This window comes from Caretta caretta, chromosome 3 (assembly GCF_965140235.1).
Source record: "Caretta caretta isolate rCarCar2 chromosome 3, rCarCar1.hap1, whole genome shotgun sequence".
Taxonomy (NCBI): domain Eukaryota; kingdom Metazoa; phylum Chordata; order Testudines; family Cheloniidae; genus Caretta; species Caretta caretta.
The window spans coordinates 77,695,462-77,718,285 of NC_134208.1; the positions used below are offsets into that span (position 1 = coordinate 77,695,462).

Genomic DNA, 22,824 nt, shown 5'->3' on the forward strand with positions numbered 1-22,824 from the left:
TCTCTCATGGAATAGTATTTTATTGTAATTTCATAAACTACAGTGTCACTCAGACAGCACTTCTCACATTAGCCTTAATTTTGCAGACAGAATAATTTTGATATTCACACTTATAAAATTAAATTCTTAAATAGCATTAACAATTTGGCCATGTAAATTAAGACTGCACTTATTTTCTCTTAAAAAATGTGTCCACGCCAGATTCCTGTTTATTGCAGCAAACTAAATGAATGACTTCTCTGAATAACGAATGCCCATTATTTACACATACTTACTTTAGTGGACCAATTTACAAAACTGAAGCCAAGATCACTTTACAACTTAATTAAGATGACTTGAAATGTGAGGACTATTTATTTTCTGCATACTATAATTAATTAGATGTGTTGTAAGTAAGGTTAAATCTAGGTACTTCAGTGTATTTAAAACCCAACTCTACATTTTCTTTACTGTGTGACCTTACTAACCTGAAAAGTTTCCTGATCTTAAAGAACATATGCTGATTTTGATTTTGTGTGAATCAGAGGGACATTTAATTTGTATGCAGTGTTGTTGTAGAGATGTTGGTCTCAAGATATTAAGAGACAAGGCAGGTGAGGTAATATCCTTTAATTTGTAGTCATTTTAATGCAGCAGATGTATCTACAAAACAAAACTTGTTTTTATGCAGAATTTCTTGTACTAAGTGAAGGAAAGTGAAGATTACTGAACCTTTTCTCAAGTTATTTTTTTAATCTAAACTTCCTCAAACTTGTCTCACTTCCCTAGATTGATTTTGTATATAACTTAAAACTAGGGGGGTCGGAGGGAGAATCAATAAACTGGAAATTTACTTTCAACTATCCTCATCCTTTCAATGGTTCTAGATCTTTGTCTTCGATATGCTTTTTATAGCTTTCAAGATTAGCACCTGATTGATCACTTACTTCATGAAATCCTAAAAAACTAATTAATATTTATTTTTGGAAGGATGCCTTTTCATCTTTTTCTATGGTAACCTACCAAAAAACTTAGCTGGTCAACTTTGGATAAGTTCTGGATCATGTCCATTATGACAAAGCAAAGTGTGTTCTTAAGGTCATTAACAATACTTTCTGTAATGTGTCCTGAAAGCAGCTGTATGACATCATTTTCAATTACTGGACCGGGTTGTCGAGTCTTTTGGCTTCCCTATGAGTTCAAGAATAGGATTATATTTGGCCAATAGTTCAATAGAAAAAAAAAATTACCACTGTTTCCTTCACCAATAATCTCTATGACCTCAAAATGCAAGATCAGATATAGCCCAAGTGAATATGCTGTTAACACCACAATTGAGGACCTGCCTGTAGTCACTGTACTCTTTTCCTTATTTTCAATTTGAGATTTTTAATGATACTATGCAAATGCCACTGATCACATATTAATCAAGCTCCAAAATGAATCAGCTGTTTTGAGTATTGCTATATTTTGAGAAAAATACTGCCAGTCTCTCTTTCCACTTATACATGCCATGTCATCTGAATTTTTTTTCCAATCCCCAAAAAGCCAAAAGGGTTGGCAGTAACTTTTCTCCACAGCACAATCAGGTTAGTTTAAATTTGAGTCCGACTTTCAACACTGTTTCATAATAAGATGCCGAAGAGCATTGATTTGTCTTCAAGTACTGTGGGACTAGTCCCTCACTTTGACCAGGGCCGTGTTTTACAATAAAATATTTCTGTTCTGAACTTAAAATTTCAACATTAAATTTTTACTTTTCACTGGGATTGTCTCTAACCAACTCAGTTTGAACGTCACTGGAATCAGTCAGTAAGGTATTACTGGTTCTTGCAGAGGTATTCATATTTCCATTCTGAACAGAGTCTGCTCTTTGAACATTATCTTGCTTGAATATTTTCGGGCTACCAGGATTGAAACATTTTCAACATACACTGCCAATTTTCTGAGATTTTGTCAGTGGTTGCTGAAGAGATTGTGGGTGTATCTGATGTAGTGAGAGTCTTAAGAAAAAAATTATTTTTTGGAAACTTCACAATTTGCTCACTAGTCTCCTTTTGTTTCTTGTGCTTAGCAGGTCCATTCAATTGTTTTGATATTTTTAAACAAATAACTCAGCATTTATATTCCAAACTTTAAACTAAATAGCAACGCACATCCAAAGCACCCATATAATAAGTCAAAAAGCCCAATGGATGGAGTCACCAGTTTCAACCTGGGGTCCGCAGACTACATTTAAGAGGTCCGCGAAAGGTTGTCATTACCACAGAACAATGGTTTTCAACCTGCGGTCCACGGACCCCTGGGAACCCCTCTGCAGACTGTGTCTAAGATTTCCAAAGGGGTCTGCACATACATTTGAAGTTTTTTAGGGGTCTGCAAATGAGAAAAGGTTGAAAATCACTGCTCTACTATAACCGAATTAAATGAGTTAGTGCCATAAAAGGGGAGTGCTGTAACTGGGAAATCAAACCATAAATCTTTATATCTCAACCCACAATTCTGCTCATGGAAAAGCTTGCAATTGATCACAAACAGTATTTGCTTTGGATTCACCAATCATGTGGCCGAATACCAAATGCAAACAAGTATTGACAGTCACAAATATATCACAGAAACCAAATACAAGGATACATACTGCCATGCAATTAGACTATTAAAACAATTACATCCTCAGCAGTTTTCAAAGATCATGATACTTAGTCCATTTTACATTACTATTTAAATCAGGCACTTATGGTATGTCTGCTTCCATATAATAGAAATGTTACCTGACTAGATAAAATGCCATCCTGCACCAAGATCTGTAATATTTAATTACCTTTAAACTACACACTATTCAGATAGGATTAGATCCTACCTCACATGGGGCAGGAGTCTCTGGTACGCTCCAGCTATTTTGGGGCACTCCATACACCCAATTTAACTGCCTGATTAGACCAGCTTTATAATGGCTTTCCATTGTCAAAATGTTAAATAGGAGCTACACTGCCCCACTGAAACTAGCCTAGTTATGAGAAACATACTCTAACAGAGCAAAAAGGGATTCATTTTGATCAGGGGCCATTGCAATCCTCACCTGGTCTCCTCCTCCACTCTCCCAGGGCCAGGGACCCACTCCCCATGTGCTCCCTCTTCCCCAGCCTCCTTATATCAGCAGACATTGGATGAACCTTTGGACCAATACATTAGATTATAACACTAATATGCTTCCGCAGTCATCTCTTGCATCCTCCAACCAGTGGTAAGGGGCATGGGCCGAATGAGAGAGAGATGTACTGCTAGTTAGCTTAACTTTTTGTTTTCTTGCTTGTGTGTCAGGTATACTGGGTTCTTAACAGGCTTGTGTGCTTCACCCCAAAGTTTTGTTATTCTTTTGTATATTAGTTTCCTAGGGTGATTTAATTTTTTTTTTTAATATTTAAAAGCATGAGATATTGCACCAACATGCAAAGCCGCACAATCTCTGCTTCACTTCATCGTTCTGTTCCCCCATTCTCAGAATGGCTGACAGCAGACTCAGAGCTTCCCTTGTGATTAACCGTAGGATGTTTGTCAGACCCAGCTCAATAATGGAGCCTGGAATTCCACTTGTCTAGAGTTTCTGCTCATCAGTTTCCCTCTGCTCCTACCTCTGTAGAGTTTAGGGGCTAGGATACAAAGAAAAGAAAGAAATTGGGATTGTGGTACGAGAAATACAGGAAGCCAACAGAAGCACTACTGCCAAACTGAAGCATTCAAAAATCAAACTGACTTAAAAATCGTAAGCTTTTTTTAGGAATTAAAAAAAAAAAAAAATCAGACTTCAATCAGATTTTCAACCACATGTGAGTTGTGTCTGAAAGCTATGTGGAAAGAGGGCTGTCAGGAAGCCAGTTGCTACACAGAAAATTCAAAGGACGTTAAAACTAATACTATTTGAAATTTCATACACGAAGACCAACTACAGGAAGAGAAAAATGGTAATTTAGACCCCTTTTTATGCCTATTTGAGAATACAACTTTAACTACCAAGCTGCAACCAGTAGCTCCTATAATTAATACTTAAAGCTATTCAGAAAATGCAGCTGGTGCTGAATTCTGCAGCCTGCTTCTTAAGCTGTGTTTCTTTTTGTGAGCATACTTAACCTTCACGTTGAAGTTAATGAATGATAGGTCCATTCTAAACCTGCTCTACAACAGACACTGGCTGCCTGGCGGTTTCCATTTTGATTTTGAGACAGCAGTTTTGACCTCAAAAGCCCTAACTGACTTGGGACCTACCTGCCTCTCCCCGTGACATACCTCAGTGTAAACTGTCAGCAGAAGCATCTTACCTGAAGCTCCAGTCAGTATAAGATGGGGGGGGGGAGATAGAAAGGGAGGCGGCCATTCTTCATCAGGACCATGGGCTTTTGAAATTCAGTTCCTCCTCAGGGCCACAGTTGTCCAAGTTTGAACATACTACAAGGCTTCCCTAGGGATGGGGAGAGGTTTTGTGGAAGTTTATTGGGGATTGAATGGGGAATATTGATTAATTTTGGCTATAAATGTTTTGTCAGTGGTTCATTTCATTTGAACTGGGGTAACTGCTGGGTCTGTTTATCAGAGTACTGAGTTTTGTTTGTTTGTGTTTTTCTAAATAAACACTGTCCAGAGCCTTGTTGACAGGCAGGGACCAAAAAAAACACACTATGTGTGGAAGAATGGGGAACAAGGGTAGAATCATAGAATATCAGTGTTGGAAGGGACCTCAGGAGGTCATCCAGTCCAACCCCCTGCTCAAAGCAGGGCCAATCCCCAATTAAATCATCCCAGCCAGGGCTTTGTCAAGCCTGACCTTAAAAACTTCTAAGGAAGGAGATTCTACCACCTCCCTAGGTAACGCATTCCAGTGTTTCACCACACTCCTAGTGAAAAAGTTTTTCCTAATATCCAACCTAAACCTCCCCCACTGCAACTTGAGACCATTACTCCTTGTCCTGTCCTCTTCTACCACTGAGAATAGTCTAGAACCATCCTCTCTGGAACCACCTCTCAGGTAGTTGAAAGCAGCTATCAAATCCCCTTTCATTCTTCTCTTCTGCAGACTAAACAATCCCAGTTCCCTCAGCCTCTCCTCATAAGTCATGTGTTCCAGACCCCTAATCATTTTTGTTGCTCTTCGCTGGACACTCTCCAATTTATCCACATCCTTCTTGTAGTGTGGGGCCCAAAACTGGACACAGTACTCCAGATGAGGCCTCACCAATGTTGAATAGAGGGGGATGATCACGTCCCTCGATCTGCTCGCTATGCCCCTACTTATACATCCCAAAATGCCATTGGCCTTCTTGGCAACAAGGGCACACTGCTGACTCATATCCAGCTTCTCGTCCACTGTCACCTCTAGGTCCTTTTCCACAGAACTGCTGCCTAGCCATTCGGTCCCTAGTCTGTAGCTGTGCATTGGGTTCTTCCGTCCTAAGTGCAGGACCCTGCACTTATCCTTATTGAACCTCATCAGATTTCTTTTGGCCCAATCCTCCAATTTGTCTAGGTCCCTCTGTATCCTATCCCTCCCCTCCAGCGTATCTACCACTCCTCCCAGTTTAGTACCATTCGCAAATGTAATGTAAAGGTAATGTAGGCTGGGGTGGAGCTCAGGTGGGGGGAAGTAGTAAAACAAAGAGGAGCTCACATTTCCCCCTACACCAGACCCAGGTAAACTTGCTCCATGGAAGTTTTCTGGACTCTGAGAAAATACACTTAATATTAGTGTTAAAGGGAAAGGAAAAAAACACAAGTTACTTTAAAAAGCATTAGCTAACAGCAAATAGCTCATAAATCAGTCCTCATAAATCAGTCCTCAGTCTTCTGTGGCAAACAAAGTAGTGCAATCTTGAAAAGTTATTTTTAAAAAACAGAACAAAAACACGTCTTGTGTATATCCTCTAACCTTCTTTTGATCTTGTTAGAAAACCATAAACTTCAAAGGCAATACACCAAGGTACCTTGGGATTGTTTATCTACTGATTAATGATATGTAACATCAGGATAAGTTTCTCTTATAAGTCTTTCATTCTTCTGACATTTCATTTTTTTCGTATTTATCTTTTCCATTGTATAACACTGAAAAACTTGCCCAATCAGTCTATTCATGACAGATATGCCTGTTGCAAATTAGATATATATAGTTTTTGGATTCTAAGTCTATGTGCTTGTAAATATGTATCTACCTATTTTTATACATACACATAAAATCAAAAATTAGTAGACTGGCAAAAGTGTAAGAATTTCATGTGTTCATCTAGATACAAACGAACATCACAAATTGTGAATAAGTGGTGATAATATACTTTTGTATTATAGATATTTTCACATAATCATTGAATTCCCTTCTACTCATATTTTATATAACGTTTAACATTTTGTCTAGATATACATGTGACATGCTGAATAGTCTACTGTCATACTGAATGACACTCCAGCTTCTTAGTTTTAGTTGTTCAGACGTTTCTTTTCATGCTATAACATGGAAAACAGAATTCAATAAACGTTTACAATGAACTTTCATATAAGCTGCTTCTTCACATTTTTCTCCTGAATTTCAGGGTCCACTTTAATTTCTCTCTGTACCTGTAACATGTAACCAATTGCAGGAAGTATAATGGTTGTCTTTTTATTTTAAGATTATTTTGTAATGGTCCCCGAGTTAATGGTGTTACAATAGAAGTGACTATTTACAAAAAAAAAAAAATCAAATCTCAAAAGCATCAGTATTTTACTTATAACTTCTAAGTATTAATTGGAGAAAGAATCTCTGAGGGAATAACATTCAGTAAGTCACGAGCGGATGCAGTAATTTTGCAAGATTTCTGTTTTAAAATCTAACTGGAGCAAAGCATTCTCCAGTTATCCTAAGAAAGTTATGTTTGTTAAAACACTCCTATTATTTAATTAATTGTTTTGAAAGAGCCATTATGGTGGCTGCTGTGTGTGTGAATGGGATATTAGGAATAAAATACCATACACTAAATCTTGAGAAAAATCATTTACACAGCTATCATGGCTAAACTCCAAATGTACCATGTCAATAACAATGGCTCTCTATTCGCATATACAGGTAATTGGCTTCTTACATGTCACTACCAGTTATGTCATTATCAAACTTATCAACAATCTGAAATATATTAAAATCATTTATCTGCAATGTAATGTATATAATCTAATTTGACTACATTTGTTCATAGTGGAAAATAACTGCTGCATGTATTCGAAGAGTAAGAGTGAGGCAATACCTAATGAAAGCAGATTTCTTACAGTTATGAGCTGAGAGAAACCTTGTTATGGGTTGAAACTGATATGTAAACATGCCTTTCATTTGATATATTTGTAAGCGACTGTTAAGGGACTACACTGAAAACAGGACATATTAGAATCTAGCCAGAAAATAGCACAATTTTATTTCACAGAATTATAGAAACGTAGGGCTGGAAGGGACCTCAGAAGGCCACCTTGTCCAGCCCCGTGCGCTGAGGCAGGATTAAGTATACTTAGACCATCCCTGACAGATGTTTGTCTAACCTGTTCTTAGGTGGGGGATTCCAGACTATTCATACAAATACTCCTTATTTCCCAGTGTATAAATGATGAGAGAATTTTACAAAGCACAGCGACTTCAGCAGACAAGTATCAACCCACCTCAATGCAAGATCCTCAGAGCATGCACATGGAAACAGCCACTTGTCACACCATCTCAATTATGCTAGTTACAAGTCTATTGCACACTCTGTTCTAGAAAAGGACTATTTTAAGTTACAGAGATTCATTTGCATGAAGACACTAGATTATGCCAGTAGCAAACAAACATCAAAACACAACCAACTACAATGAAAAAACTGCATGAAAGCACAACCCAAAACTAGCAATAAATTTCAAAGCATTATTGCCCTAATGGAGGATATAACAAAGTAAGCCAGCTTTTCGCAAAATCTGCTGAATTACAAACTGTCTCAATGGCCCCACATAAACACAACAAAATGGGCAATGAATTAATGGGACTGTTGTGATGAAAGGTGACATGCCAACCACCCAGTATTTGTATTAAGCAAGGAAGGGTTTTTTGGGAGTGAATGGGGAGGAAATGAACAGAACAAGGAGAGAAGTTAAAAATAGTTAAGAAATATATTAAGATAGGTGATTAAACATTTTAAAAGCTTCCTTGAGATTATTGCTTGCAATCCATGAAAGGAAATGCCACATTTTTTCCCCCTGACGACAGTCCCAAAATGCTACTCTAAAGAAAGATACTCTTCCCTGCTCAACAACCTTCATGAAGGAAGCGGGGAGGCGGGGGAGGAGGGAGCAGTCTTTTTTCTTATCTAATCAAAATTCAAGTTTAACCACAATGACAAAGAACATTTCCTGAAAAAGAAATTTAACATTTTCCCCTGCAAAACAAGTTAGAGGATGGCATTTTCATACAGATCAGCAGCATGCTTTTGGTTTGTATACTTGATTTACAAGACTTTATTATCATTAAGACTTATTATGGAAGGTCGTTATTCTTCTCAATCCCCTTTCACTGTAGCTAGTTTTAAGGGAATTTTTAAACCCGTTACTTAAATATCTTAAGCATTAAACATGGATAAATTAGGTAACACTCTGTGGCACCACTTCAGTGTTTCTGCTCCCTTTCAGAAAAGCTACAGAGGGATCTTTAAGTAGTTTGAAATGTCGATTTTCTAAAAGAAAGTTAAAAGGTTCAGTTGAACGAAGTACTGAAGAATTATGCTGGAAAAGGGAAAAAAGAGGTGGTAGTTTTCCTTTCAAAATTCACTCCGTACTCCACACCAGTGTTCTCTGATGGGTAAGCCACCTTCACCAGTTGAAGTGTCTGCTCTCTCTTGCTCAGCAGACTCCTTCTCAGGTCCAGGTCTCCTCAACCCAACGCTGTCCTATTACAGGACACATTTCCACTCTCCATCTCTACTCATCTTTCTTCTGACGCATTATTAGTCCCCGTCCCACTCCTTCCTCTTCCAGGTTAGTAGCCACTACTCACATTCAAAGAGTATTAATTGGGGGGGAGGGATAGCTCAGCGGTTTGAGCATTGGCCTGCTAAAGCAAGAGTTGTGATTTCAATCCTTGAGGGGGACATTTAGGGATCTAGGGCAAAAATTGGGGGATTGGTCCTGCTTTGAGCAGATGACCTTCTGAGGTCCCTTCCAACCCTGATATTCTATGATTCTATGAAAGAAGTCTGCTGTTGATCAGCAGCTGAGTATCGTAAATGAAAGGCTGAAAAGGAAAAGGACCAAGCAAAACAGCAGGGATCCATCCTGAAATATCTCCTCTTTAATCCAAATAAAGATGGAAGCAGTTCACAGCATTCAGATGAAGGAATTTTACTTGGAGAGGAGGTTAGCTTACATCCACATGGAAGCAGTTTGGAACATCAAGACGAAGGTATATTACTTGGAGATGAGGGTAGCTCACATCCACAGAAAAGCAGTTTGGAAACTCAAGATGATGGAAACTTCCTTCTAGATGAAGGCAGCTCACAGAATCAGACTGATATGGAAGTGGAGAAAATTTATTCACCTTCAGAGACACGTGAAGAAATTGAAGTAAATGAAGTAGAAGGAAGAAAGGATGAGGAAGTTACAAACAAGTTACAGTATGGGGACCCAGCTTTATGGCCCAGATGTGATGACAGTGTGCGGCAAATTCTCGTGGAACATGGACCCGAATAAGTTCATGAATTTCCCTTCCCTAAGGATAGAAAGAAAAGAAAATTCTCTGCTCAATAATACTGGACCGTACACCAGACGTGAGTCATGTTGAACAAATGACGATCATTCATTTTGTGGATATGGAAAAGTCTGCAGTATGAAGATAATGTTGAAGTGCTCATAAAGGAACATTTTTGGGGTTTCATACTGCTGAAGGAGACTGGAGCATTTATGACAAACTATTCTACAAGAGCTTGAAACAACATCATTATCTGTTGAAAACTTAAGTGGTCAAGGCTATGATAATGAGAGTAATACGAAGAGCAAAGACAATGGTGTGCAAAGGAGAATAATGGAAATCAACCCTAGGGCCTTTTTCGTTCCTTGTAGTGCGCATTCTCTGAATTTGGTTGTCAATGATGCTGCTAGATGCTGTTTGGAGGCAAGCAGTTTCTTTGACCTGGTGCAACATGTTTTTCTCAGGCTCAACACGCCATTGGGAGATTCTGACTTGCCACGTGAATTCTCTGTGAAACCACTTAGACAAGATGGGAGAATCGCACTGATGCTTTGAAGCCTCTTCGCTATGAATTTGGAAATATTTATGATGCCTGAATTGAAATTTCTGATGATACTACCTTTACTGGATCATCTGGCAATATGGCGCGTTCAGATGCAGAAGCTCCTGCAAATGGCCTTTCCAAGTTTAAATTTGTGACTTCACTCATTTTGTGGTAGAATATCCCTTTCAAGGTTAACCTCACCAGTAAGCAGCTTCAGGAAAAGAACTTGAACATATATTCTGCTATTCAAAAAACACAGCAAACTAAAAATATTCTGGAGGAATTCAGAAGTGATGAAGGGTTCGAAAGAACACTGGTAGATTTTCTCAGGCTTGCTGAAGAAATAGGCTTTCCAACAGAATTTGAACCAGGGCCAGTTCGCATTCAGCAAAAGAATCATCACTTTTCATATGAAGGACAGACACACCCATTCAGAACCCAAAACAAAGGTTCAAAGTGAATTTCTACTTTGCAGTCGTTGATACTGCTATTCACTCGGTTGATGAAAATATTCAACAAATGCAGCAGCTAGAGTCAGTATTTGGCTTTCTATATAATATCCACAGCTTGCAAAAGAAAACAGCAAAACAGATAAGAGAATTTTGTATAAAACTGGAGTCGGCATTGACTCATGAAAATTCAAAAGACATTGATGCTACAGATTTGTGTAGCGAGCTTCAGGTTTTTTCAAGACGACTTAAGAAACATTCCACTCCTGAAGAAGTACTCAAGTTTGTTCGTGAAAATGAACTGACAGTTTTCCAAATATTTTTATAGCTCTACACATTCTTTTAACTTTGCCAGTTTCCATAGCTAGTGGGAAACGTAGCCTCTTAAAGTTAAAATTGATAAAAAATATCTGCGTTCAACAATGGTGCAAGAGAGACTTGTTGGACTTGCCACAATGTCAACAGACCATGAAATAGCTGGAAAACTGGATCTAAAAGAACTAGTGACTGAATTTTCAAAACTTTAAGCAAGAAAAGTCATGTTTTAAGAGCACAAAATGTTTTTTATTCTGAATGTTTTGTAAATACAGGTTAAAGTTCACTGAAGAGTTTTCTTATTTCTTTCTATATTGGATGTGGTGGTAATGGCAGTTAAAGCAGGCTAGTGTAATGGATGATTTAGGATTTGTAATAAAAAAATTAAACATTTTTAATGCATTTTTATTTGAAATCTGACTGATACATCATCTAGCTCTCGTGTACAAATCTATTCTGAAAATTTCGTGTCAGCCTAGATCTGCCCTTGAGGTTTGGGGGTGGGGCCGCCAATTGCAAGGTTCGCCTAGGGCGCCAGTTGCTGGTAGCTAGTCTAGGGCCGCCCCTGGTCCCCTGTCCTTCTTCTGAAAGAGTCACTCCTTCATCCTACTAGCTTCCACCAGTTCCTGGACCACTTTCTAAAGGCGGAAATAGGTAGCAGATTTATAATGGGCCTTTCTGCAGAGCTACCTGCCCCTACTTCCACCTCAAAGCAGATCTCTCTCCTGCATCAGCAGCAAAAAGAGGGTCTGCAACAGGAAGTGTGACCACTAATGCAGAAAAATAATTAAAAGGTAATTTTTTCCACATTTAAAAGTACCAAATGATTTTTTTAAAGTGTAGCTAGAAAGTATAACTGCACTTTAAAATTAATGAACATTTGGAAGTTAAACAAGATCTTTAAAGATAATAAAAATTCGACCTCTCATCTCAAACAGTTGCTTCCTAACAAGACTGTGTAAGTAGACACGTCAGCCATGGGGAACAGTACGGCATCCGCCATAAAAAAAACAGGGTGATATAACAGGGCCTACAGATTTACCCTAATTGTAAGTTCAACTGTAAAAAGTAAGTGCAAGTGCACAAAATGTCACAATAACCTATAACAAATGTAAAGGGAATAGGTGCAAAAAAGCCAGACAAAAACTCTACATTAATCCAAACAAAAAAAAGCCTGTTAATATAACCCAAAGTTAAAATCATGTTTTGTAAACAAAAAATGTGGGTCCAAAAATTAATGAACCAAAATTGGTTTGTTGAATATTAGGTCCAATTGCTGGACATGACAAAATGGGCTGTTCCACCCATCACTCCTCTTTTAGGTCCTTAAAGAAAAAGACTGTTGGGGAAAAATAAAAAACAAACAGACATAGGCTAGTGAAGAAAGCTTCACCATTACACCCCCACTGTCTCTTGGGACCCCAGGCCTACATCACCTAATCCTGAGATGTCCTGACCAGACTGGGCCAAAAAGGGGGGCCCAGGTAACATTGCTACCAGCTCCAGCTAAAATCTCAGCCACCACATGGGATCCGACTTTAACAACAGCTACAAGTACAGCTCCAGCCCGTTCTTAACTCGGTTCTTTTTTCCCCAAAAAATGACAGTTATTGCCATATTTGGTACCATTTAAGAGACTGGGCAAGGGGGTTTTCCTTCTAAACATTTTCTCCAGCTAAAGGGAAAGGAACAAGAGATGTTATAAGAATTAAATAAAACATTTCAAATGTTTAAAATAAAAGTGTTAAGTTTTTCCCTTTTTTTTCATCTTTAATAAAAGTTAAAAAGGATGTTCAGTGATGTGTTTGCCATAGTACTAAGCAGTCTGAGGTCTCTGTACACCAAATCACAGACCTGAATACAGTTTAACATTGGACATTGTGTTATGTTAATGCCATCTGCCCATATATTCCATCGAAGTCAATACAACAGTGACCAAAAGAAAACTGTCTCCCTATATAAACAGAAAATACATTTATACAATGATTTCTTTCTGCTCCGGTGCACTGCAATATCTTAAACCATTATACAGACTCATGTATAGTGATTTAAGATATTGTGATTTCATTTTTATTAACACAAAGACAAAAACATTGATATCACTCAACTCAGCTATTGCCCCTTGACAGCTGTGACTATAGCTTTAGCAATATGCCAAGTCTCGAAAGCTACCAGAATAGTCACTGCCTTTTACCTTCAAGAAGAAACTTGTCGTCTCTAGCCTGTTAATGCCAAGTGGACATCTTTTTTTTTTGTATGTGGAAAACTTGAAATAATGAGTAAAAAAGGAAAGTTTGATATCTGTGTCACTTTAAATAAATTCTACTACAGTATTACGAATATAACTACTGTACCTCATTCTGAAGTTCGTCACCACTTTTACTAGACGCAAGCATCTCATATAAAGTGCAGCAGAGATCATCTGTTGTTGGTTCTCCAGGGGTTCCTTTTAGTGATTCATTTAGAAACTTCCCAACCTCATACCACAGAAAAGAATCATCCACTTTTCCCAAGGACTTGTGATCAGAGTTATCGCCATAGCAATTCTGGAAGTGTTCCAAATGGTTATTCAGAAATTTGTTGTAATCTAAGCTTATAGTTTTCTGTTCAGCAGCCTCACCATTTATTGGCAGTTCTTCAGAGTGATCCAGGTCATGCATGTCAAATGAAAATACTATATTTTTACCAAAGAATACTCTGTTATCACCATTTTGCTCTTCAGCAATCTGTATAAGTGCAGTAAGCTGTTCTTCAGTGAAGTAAGAAGCAATCCGGCACGTGGCACTACAGGCGGCAGTAGCAGACGACGATGGAAAGGGCCCAAACGTCTGCCTGATTGCTTTTGTTTCTTCATGACCAACGCATTCCTTCATGTGAAACGTCTTAAAGAGAAAAACAGCTCCACTTTCAATTGCCTCTTGTCCATTTTCAGTTCCTACTGTGCACAAAAACAAAAGAAACTTCACTACCTAAATTCTAACAACTACAATAATTCTCTTTTACTGCCTATCACATAAATGTATTCAATTTGTTGCTCCAAATAGTGCCATATGAGCAATTAGAGTGACATGAATCTTTAATCTAAGAATAAAACAATAAGAGTAAGTTGTTGCAGGGTTTTACAGTTAGAAAAGGTGTTGTAATAATAAAGCATCTAGATTTTACTCTTTTTAGTTGTACTTTTATTTATTAAGGATTTCTATGTCTATCATTTTGATACCCTGTATCAGTGGTTCTCGAACTAGGGCCGCTGCTTGTTCAGGGAAAGCCCTCATTGGCCTGCAACGGCGAACAGTGGCCAGTGGGAGCTGCTATCGGCCGAACCTGAGGACGCGGCAGGTAAACTAACCGGCCCGGCTCATCAGGGGCTTTCCCTGAACAAGCGGCGGCCCTAGTTTGAGAACCACTGTCCTATATGAACTTAAAAAAAATAAACCTATTTTCACACCATCAATATTCTTTGTACAAACCAACATTTTTTTAAAAATTGGAGAAGTGTTGAGAATGTAAATCAAGTAACCTGACTGAATGTTCTAATTTACTTTAGAACACAAGACAAAGACAAAGCTCTTCTCTGCTACCCTAGCTCGATTCAGCCATTGGGAATTTACTGCATACTGTACAATACATACATTCTAGTTTTAGAACTAATGCAACATCATGTTTATCTGTATCAGTTAATGCTGGATACAGATTTTTTCTATGGACAGAAACAGAAATTTACAGTGTGCTCAAATCAACAAAAGCATAAAGAATATTAATTTTACCATCTATATTTATAAATCAGAGTCAAGAAGAGCTTCTTGGGAACCAAATGCCAAGAGAACCTTTAACTTAGTTGTTGCTGGTTCTGATGATGATTATTTCATTTGCCTTGTTCTTGATTTGTCTCTTTTTACAAGTAATACGTAAATATACTCATTTATAGCGAAATTATGAAATATGTAATTTTGACAGACACTGTATACCCCTAAGTTTTGTTTATTTGCTTACTGCTGTTCTGGGATAAAAACAAAAAACAAAGAAACCCAAAAAATCTTTTGTACTAAATTAGCTTTAATATATCAGGCACTTTGGGAAGCAAAAGGGCAAACAATGAATTTAATTACATAGTTTCTAATGTAGCTGCTCCCTGGTTACTTTTAATCCTTTTTAAAGTGTTTCATTACTAGACACAGATATCCCAGGAATCCAATGACAAAAAAAATCCATCCACAAACACCTCCTCAAATATTCATGCTTAAGTACAAATCATATTCCTTAAAGTCACCAAGAATATGATGCTGCTCTACATCTTTGAAAAGTTTCAGGTTTTTCGTTCATAGGCTAGAGAGCAATTACTTCTTTGTACCCCAGTAGAACAAATAATGCTGTCAGTCACAGTGCGAGTTAGTTCTGATTAAATATTTCTAAGACAACTCTGAATGCTGATGATTGGCTAACTGTAAGTGATAGCACCTGTGCCTGACTGAAGACATTGGTGTTGAGTTTAAAGCACAGTAGCAGGCCAGCCTGAACTTGTTTCTATACCTAGGATAGAATAAACTAGATCTCTCTTTGCTCTCTAAGCAATGAAACCTGAGTTAATCTAGTCAGCACCAAAATATTGAGAAAATATCCTTAGGAACTCCAACAGGTTTCAATCATATTAATTCTGAGATCTGAGTATATCAACTTTTAACTTCACTTCCTCCTCAGAAAAGCACTGGACATGAAGACAAAAAACCTCAAGAATTGGGATGATGAAGACGACTCAATAACTAGTTCTGTGATGTCACCATCTGTTCACACAAAGAAATTGTTATAGTGTATATAGAGCTGAATAGCCAGGATTTAAAATATTCTTCATCATATATAAGAAGAAAGTAATTACAAATAAATTGATTTTCTGCACAAGGATTTAACGGAGTAGTTTTAGAAGATGCTAAGAAACCTTGAAGTCAATGGTACTCGGCGCCTTTGGAAACATCAGGCCACAACTGAGTAATGAATATTCAAAACAAGCAAGATTACTAATGTTCAAAGTAACTTCAAAGTAATTTAAAAAGTTATTTAAATCATTCTTGTTGTTTAATAAGGTAAATTTAATTCAATAAGATGGCTAGATTTAACAAGTTCCACTACTCATTTATGTTGCAAAAATTGGGGAACATGTTTCTGATTTATTTTATCTAAGGCCTGGTCTACACTACGGGGTTAGGTCAAATTTAGCTGAGTTAGGTCGATTTAAAAATGACAGCGTCCACACAACCAACCCTGTTCCGTCGACCAAAAGGGCTCTTAAAATTGACTTCTGTACTCCTCCCCAACAAGGAGGAGTACAGAACCCTTGCTGGGTCAAATTTGGGGTAGTGTGGACACAAATCGACGGCATTGGCCTCCAGGAGCTATCCCAGAGTGCTCCATTGTGACCACTCTGGGTAGCACTTAGAACTCTGATGCACTAGCCAGGTACACAGGAAAAGCCCCAGGAACTTTTGAATTTAATTTCCTGTTTGGTCAGTGTGGCAAACTCAGCAGCACAGGTGACCATGCAGTCCCCCCAGCATCGTAGAGCATAGAATGTTTCTATGCTCCCCCTATCATCTCCGTCCCTGAGGTTATCGCAGATTAGAAGGCAAAAAACTGCACTTGCGATGACATTTTCCGAGCTCATGCAGTCCTCCAGCACTGACAGGGCACAGCTTAATACATGGAGACATTAAGTGACAGAGGCCAGGAAAGAATTAAGTGAGCGTGAAGAGCAGAGGCAGGACACGATGCTGAGGCTAATGGGGGAGCAAACGGACATGATGAAGCATCTGTTGGAGCTGCAGGAAAGCCAACAAGAGCACAGACCCCCGCTGCATCCACAAGAACGTGTAGGGGGGTGTCGAGGAGGCTCCAGGCACCCAGCCACTCCACTCCAGAGGATGGCCCAAGCAACAGAAGGCTGTCATTCAAAAAGTTTGATTTTTAGCATGGCTACAATAAGCAATGTGGCTTTGTCCTTCCCTCCTCCTCCACCCCACCCAGGCTACCTTGTCCTTTATCTCTCTTTTTTTTTTTAAATTAATACAGAAAGAATGCAAGGTTTCAAAACAATAGTTACTTTATTTCGAAGGGCGGAGGGTGGTTGGCTTACAGGGAATTAAAATCAACAAAGAGGGTGGGTTTCAATCAAGGAGAAACACACACAACTGTCACACCGAAGCCTGGCCAGTCATGAAACTGGTTTTCAAAGCCTCTCTGATATTCAGCGCACCTTGCTGTGCTCTCCTAACTGCCCTGGTGTCTGGCTGCTCAAAATTGGACGCCAGGCGATTTGCCTCAACCTCCCACCCTGCCATAAATGTCTCCCCCTTACTCTCACAGATATTATGGAGCACACAGCAAGTAGCAATAACAATGGGAATGTTGGTTGCGCTGAGGTCTGACCTAGCCAGCAAACAGCGCCAGCAAACTTTTGAACATCCAAAGGCACATTCTACCACCATTCTGAACTTGCTCAGCCTATAGTTGAACTGCTCCTTACTACTGTCCAGGCTTCATGAGCCATGGGAGCAAGGGGTAGGCTGTGGTAGGTGCGACTGCACGGTGCTGCCGGCTGGGAGAGCAGCCTGAGGCAGAAGCCTCCAGCTCACATGATATTCCAGGAAGGACTGAATCTCCATGAGACAAAACTTAAAGAGAATGACCTCTGGCTCCCATTCGGTGCTCGAAGATGAGGATAGCCATGTCTGTCCAGGAGCCCCAATCTACCTCACTGAGGTCTGCCAGGAGCACCCAGGAGACATACGACGGCTATCAGTCCTACTGCACCGTCTGCCGTGAAGGCAAGGAGCTGCTGCTGTGTAGCAATGCAGTACCACGTCCGCCAGCAGCAGCCAGGAGACGTACGGTGAGCTGAGTGGGCTCCATGCTTATCGTGGTATGGCGTCTGCATGGGTAACCCAGGAAAAAAGGCGCAAAATGATTGTCCGCCATTGCTTTCACGGAGCAGGGAGGGGTCTGATTACATGTACCCAAAACCACCCGCGACAATGTTTTTGCCCCATCAGAAATTGGGAGCTGAACCCCGAATTCCAATGGGCAGCAGAGACTGCGGGAACCGTGGAATAGCTACGAGCTCTGTCCCTTAGCTTAATAAAGGTATACCTGCAGCCCACCACTTAGCATCCAGACCCACCCCACTGCCCCAGCTCTGCTCCCGCCCCACTCCTCTGACCCGGCGCTCCAGCTGAGGAGCGGGGTCGTGGCAGGGGGGCTTGCCCAGCTCCAGTGCTCCAGCCACGGAGTGGGGCATGGGGGCTTGCCCAGCTCCCACTGCCCGCCAAGCGCTCCTGTCAGAGAGCGGGGCGCGGAGGCTTGCAATGCCCCACCTCCCACTCTCCTGCTGGTGCACCAGGCAGGCGGAGCAGGGCAAGCCCCATTCCCCAGCGGGAGCACCAGGCAGGTGAAGTGGAGCAAGCCTTAAGCCCAGGTAGGGGGGCGGAGTAGGTGGGGAGCACATTTTTACAGGTCCCCCCCAATTTTCTGGGGGCCCTGGCCAGCGTGTCATTCCTCCCCTCACAGGGCTGGCTGGAGGAGGGGAAAGTGGCCCTGATCACTCCTACCCCCACCATTGCCTGCCCACTCCAAGTCGGGGCCGACCCGTGTTCCCATCCTCGCTACGCCACTGATACCTGACATCAATTTCTGATAAAGTAAATAGCCCAGTATAGCTGGACTCAGAGGATACTGGCAAAAACTGACATTGCTTCCCAGACAGAAAGTCACTTTGTATGTCAGCCTGGCCAAGGGTTTTCTTCTTTGGAGCAAAATGTCTCAAACCACAGAAAAGCAGTTTCTTTCTGCAGATGTCATTCAGGCAGTCACGTGCAAGGATGTACGACTCGGATCCCATAGGACTACCAAGGTGATAGGCTGCCATATTTACACATAACAGATTTACGTAGCTTAAGCCCCACCAGTCATATTTACCCTGTGGCTGCTGTTTGAGATTTCTGAAACAGTAACAAGGAAAGAATACAGGAAAATTTAAGCTTACCCCCATCAAACTCAGGGAGATAATCCTTAGCCAAGCATCAACTATGAATGAAACAAACCTACAAAAACATCTCCTTGACCCTCGTGCTGATAAGGGGTGACTAGGAGCTAATGGGGCTCAACCCCACTAATAATGCTAACTGAAATTTTTTCAACAAAAAGGTTTTTTTTAAAAAATAGGGTTTGTTGAAAACAAATTTTTCCCACATATTTTTTCTCACAAAGTTTTGTTTATTGAAAAATATTCAAAATTTTTGAAATATTTTCATTTTGACAGACTGGGAAATTCCTCTCCCCCACCCCACCACTTTAAAAAAAAAAAAACACAACAAAAACTAAAAACAGTAACTCCACTCCGTCCCCTATACTGGTAAAAGGGGTGGAGAGGCTAGAGGCTTCTTCTTGGTCTCTTGTTTCCTAAGTACCTAGTTTCAGAATGACAAAGTTGTTAAAAAATCCATTCTCTAATATTACAACTATTTCTGCACTGAAGTAGATACCACCAGACTTGTTCTCTTCTCCACTTGTTGATGTGCCAAAAGTAACTGTAGCAACTTTTAATTATTGGAGGTTGATTAAAGAGAAGTAAGAGACAGCACTCTAACAATATGAGAAGCAACAATTCCAGAAAATGGAAAATTAAATCAAAGTTAAAAGACATCCTGAGGCCCCAATTCCAACCTTAGATATGCATGTGTAACTGAGACTAGCTTTAGTTTCCAGGGTATATCTGAGGGAAGAACTGAAGAGTACAAAACATATCAACTTAAAATTTGGTTTTCAGGCTGATGGTATTAGATTACTAACAAATTAAGACTTACCTATTTGTTTTGCAGCCTGTAATATAGTTCTTAAATCTCCAGATACAGACTGTTGTTCTTTCTTGTCCAAACTGTCTTCAACAAATTTTACTATCTTCTTCCATGTAAGCTCGGAGCTCATTAACTGTTTATGTAATTTTGATCTTTTATTCTGAAAAAGAATAGATTAATCAGAGAAAGTAAATGTTAGAAATGTGCATTTTGTTTGGAATTAACATGCAGTTCGTAAAAACAAAGGCTAATTGGAGCTGCGGAACCTGTCCTTGTTTTAAACAGTTTCCCTACAAGAATTATGCTTTTATCCTTGAAGATGTACTTACTGGAGTATGGGATGCATCACATATTAAGCAGTCACATTGATACACCACATATTTTTAAAAAGAACAGACAAAGGGGGAATAGTAAGATGTTACCAAAAAGCCCCAAGCTGTTTAAGAGGATGATAGGCATAAGAACACACACACCTAAACAGACCACGGTTCATCTATTGAATTTCTAACAATAACCAAAGCCGAACGCTTCAGGAGGGCATGAAATAATTCCCCTGATCATGCGATTTCATACCGTAAAAGGAAATTCCTTACTGACCCCAGCTGGTCAGTTTATACCTTGAAGCAGAAGGATCAATGACCATATTGTTACAGCAGTTTTTAGACTTCTTCATACCAGTAGAGTGTTCTAAGCTTTAAAATCTTACTAACATTATTTGCCTCAAATGTCTAAGTTCAGTAAATTCCAAAGGTTAATTATATGTTGTAGATAAAGGTTTTATCTGACATTTTAAGATACAAGATGGGATTCTGAATGTAAATACTAGCCGTTCTTCCTGTATTCTTATAACTATTTTTCCAGTTAGTGCGGATGCAGTTCTTTACTGCATACATGAAGCAACCTAACGTATCCACTTTCCCCATGGTACGTATTCCCATTGAAATGGCCCAAAGTGTAAATATTCAGTCCTTTCCCTTCCTATTTGAGTGATACTTACCTGTTCTAAACCCAAACAGCCTCATGTCAGAAACTGGCTGTGTTGTTCCTACTACCCAGCCACCAACACTGGGTCTGAACCCCACTCCCTCACATACACACAAAATGAGAAAATGAAGAGCAACACCAGATTAGCCTCTCTACATCATTCACTAATATTTTTCGATTAAAAAGCTATGTTAAGAGAACATTACGGTTGCAAAGTCAAGCATTCAAAAAGTTTGGATGTCCCAAACTAATTTGGCCTCCTTGTGCGCATATATGGTGATAGTATGTGATCATGTAATTAAAGACTGTTTATAATTTCCCAAAGGAACTTTCCTTATTCAGCGCCCAGGATGGATGGTGCTCACCTAATGAGCTGCCCCCCTTTTTTTTTTTTTTTTTTAATTCTCTTTGTTCAATATGTGGTGCTAAGACCTTTTTAATGCACATTATTCAAACTCTGCTCGGAAGACAGATAAGTTCTTCTATAGTACTCATCACTATAGTATGAGAGTTCTTCACAGTATTATTGAATTTAGTTTCTCAGTATTCTTGTGATGAGAAGGGCTATTAATATCCCCATTTTACAGATGGGTGACTGAGGCACAGTGAGATTAAGATCTGAAGTTTCTATTAGTTTTGTGTCTCCAATTTGAGATGCCTGGAACCTGATTTTTCTGAGTACTTAGCATAATAAAGCATTTTATATAATCAAATCACAGCTGCTTTTGACTTTAGTTGCACCTGTAAGTGCTCCACACGTCCACAAATCAGATCCTTGGAATCTCACATTTGCCAACCAGAACGTGAAGAAAACACAGTGACCGCTTGTGAAAAGTTTGGCTTAAGTCACTTGCCTAGCTTCATATAGGAATTCAGGGGAAGCATTCAATTGTCTTAACTATGAGACTGTCTCATCCCTTCTCTTCCTGCAGTTCCCTGCCTCATTTGCTACACATCTTCCAACTTCTGCAACCAATGAGGTGGGATCCTACAACTGCCTCTTTCATTACAACCCTTATTCACCCCCAGAGCAGACCCATCCTGTACATTAAATGAAGCAAGGGTCTTGGGGGGGTCAGGGGAGAGATTATGTGACCACATAATTAAAGACTGTATCATAATACACAAATGGGCCTGTTACAAAACACACTGCCTGGAACACCCTCTCGCAGCGAGACCTGGAGTTGCATTGCTCTGCCTCAGTTTTCCCCCTCTTCTGAATCTTGAATAGGGACTTCAAAGTCTCTGTTTCAGTAACACCTTTGTTTGAGCTCATTTATTAAAACACAAAATATTCCAAATCCAAAGATAAACTCCTCAGAGTCCAAGCTGACAATGTCCAACAGACTCAGAAATGTAGGCTCTCTGCCAACACCAAGACCCCTCTCCCATGCTGACCTTCAATAATGTTCAGAGTAAGTTCTTACTAAACACAAGAAAATATAGATTTGCCCCCCTTTCTGGGCACCTCTTCTGCACATTCTTTGCCAATACTCCCAGGCTCTGCAGAGTCCTTACTTGATGTTTTAACCAAGCACCACCTTCCAGGGCTTTCTCCCTAGAGCCTCTTTTGGCCAGCAGGTTCCCATTGCCTCCCCTCCCAGGGGACTCTGGCAGCCTCTCTGTCATAAATATAAAGGGAAGGGTAAACCCCTTTAAAATCCCTCCTGGCCAGAGGAAAAATCCTCTCGCCTGTAAAGGGTTAAGAAGCTAAAGGTAACCTCGCTGGCACCTGACCAAAATGACCAATGAGGAGACACGATACTTTCAAAAGCTGGGAAGAGGGAGAGAAACAAAGGGTCTGTGTCTGTCGGTATGCTGCTTTTGCCGGGGATAAAACAGGAATGGAGTCTTAGAACTTTTAGTAAGTAATCTAGCTAGGTATGCGTTAGATTATGATTTCTTTAAATGGCTGAGAAAAGAACTGTGCTGAATAGAATGACTATTTCTGTCTGTGTGTCTTTTTTGTAACTTAAGGTTTTGCCTAGAGGGATTCTC

At 39.8% G+C, this 22,824-nt stretch overlaps 1 protein-coding gene across 1 annotated transcript in view; it reads right to left on the reverse strand.

Annotated features, from left to right (window-relative positions):
• ASCC3 (activating signal cointegrator 1 complex subunit 3) overlaps positions 1-22,824 on the reverse strand; it is a 514,213-nt gene that overhangs the window by 464,575 nt on the left and 26,814 nt on the right. The window contains exons 3-4 of the mRNA XM_048844924.2: positions 19,852-20,002; positions 13,357-13,940 (exon numbers count right to left, since the gene is read on the reverse strand). Of these exons, the coding sequence (XP_048700881.1) occupies positions 13,357-13,940; positions 19,852-20,002 (735 nt within the window). The remainder of the gene's footprint in view (positions 1-13,356; positions 13,941-19,851; positions 20,003-22,824) is intronic.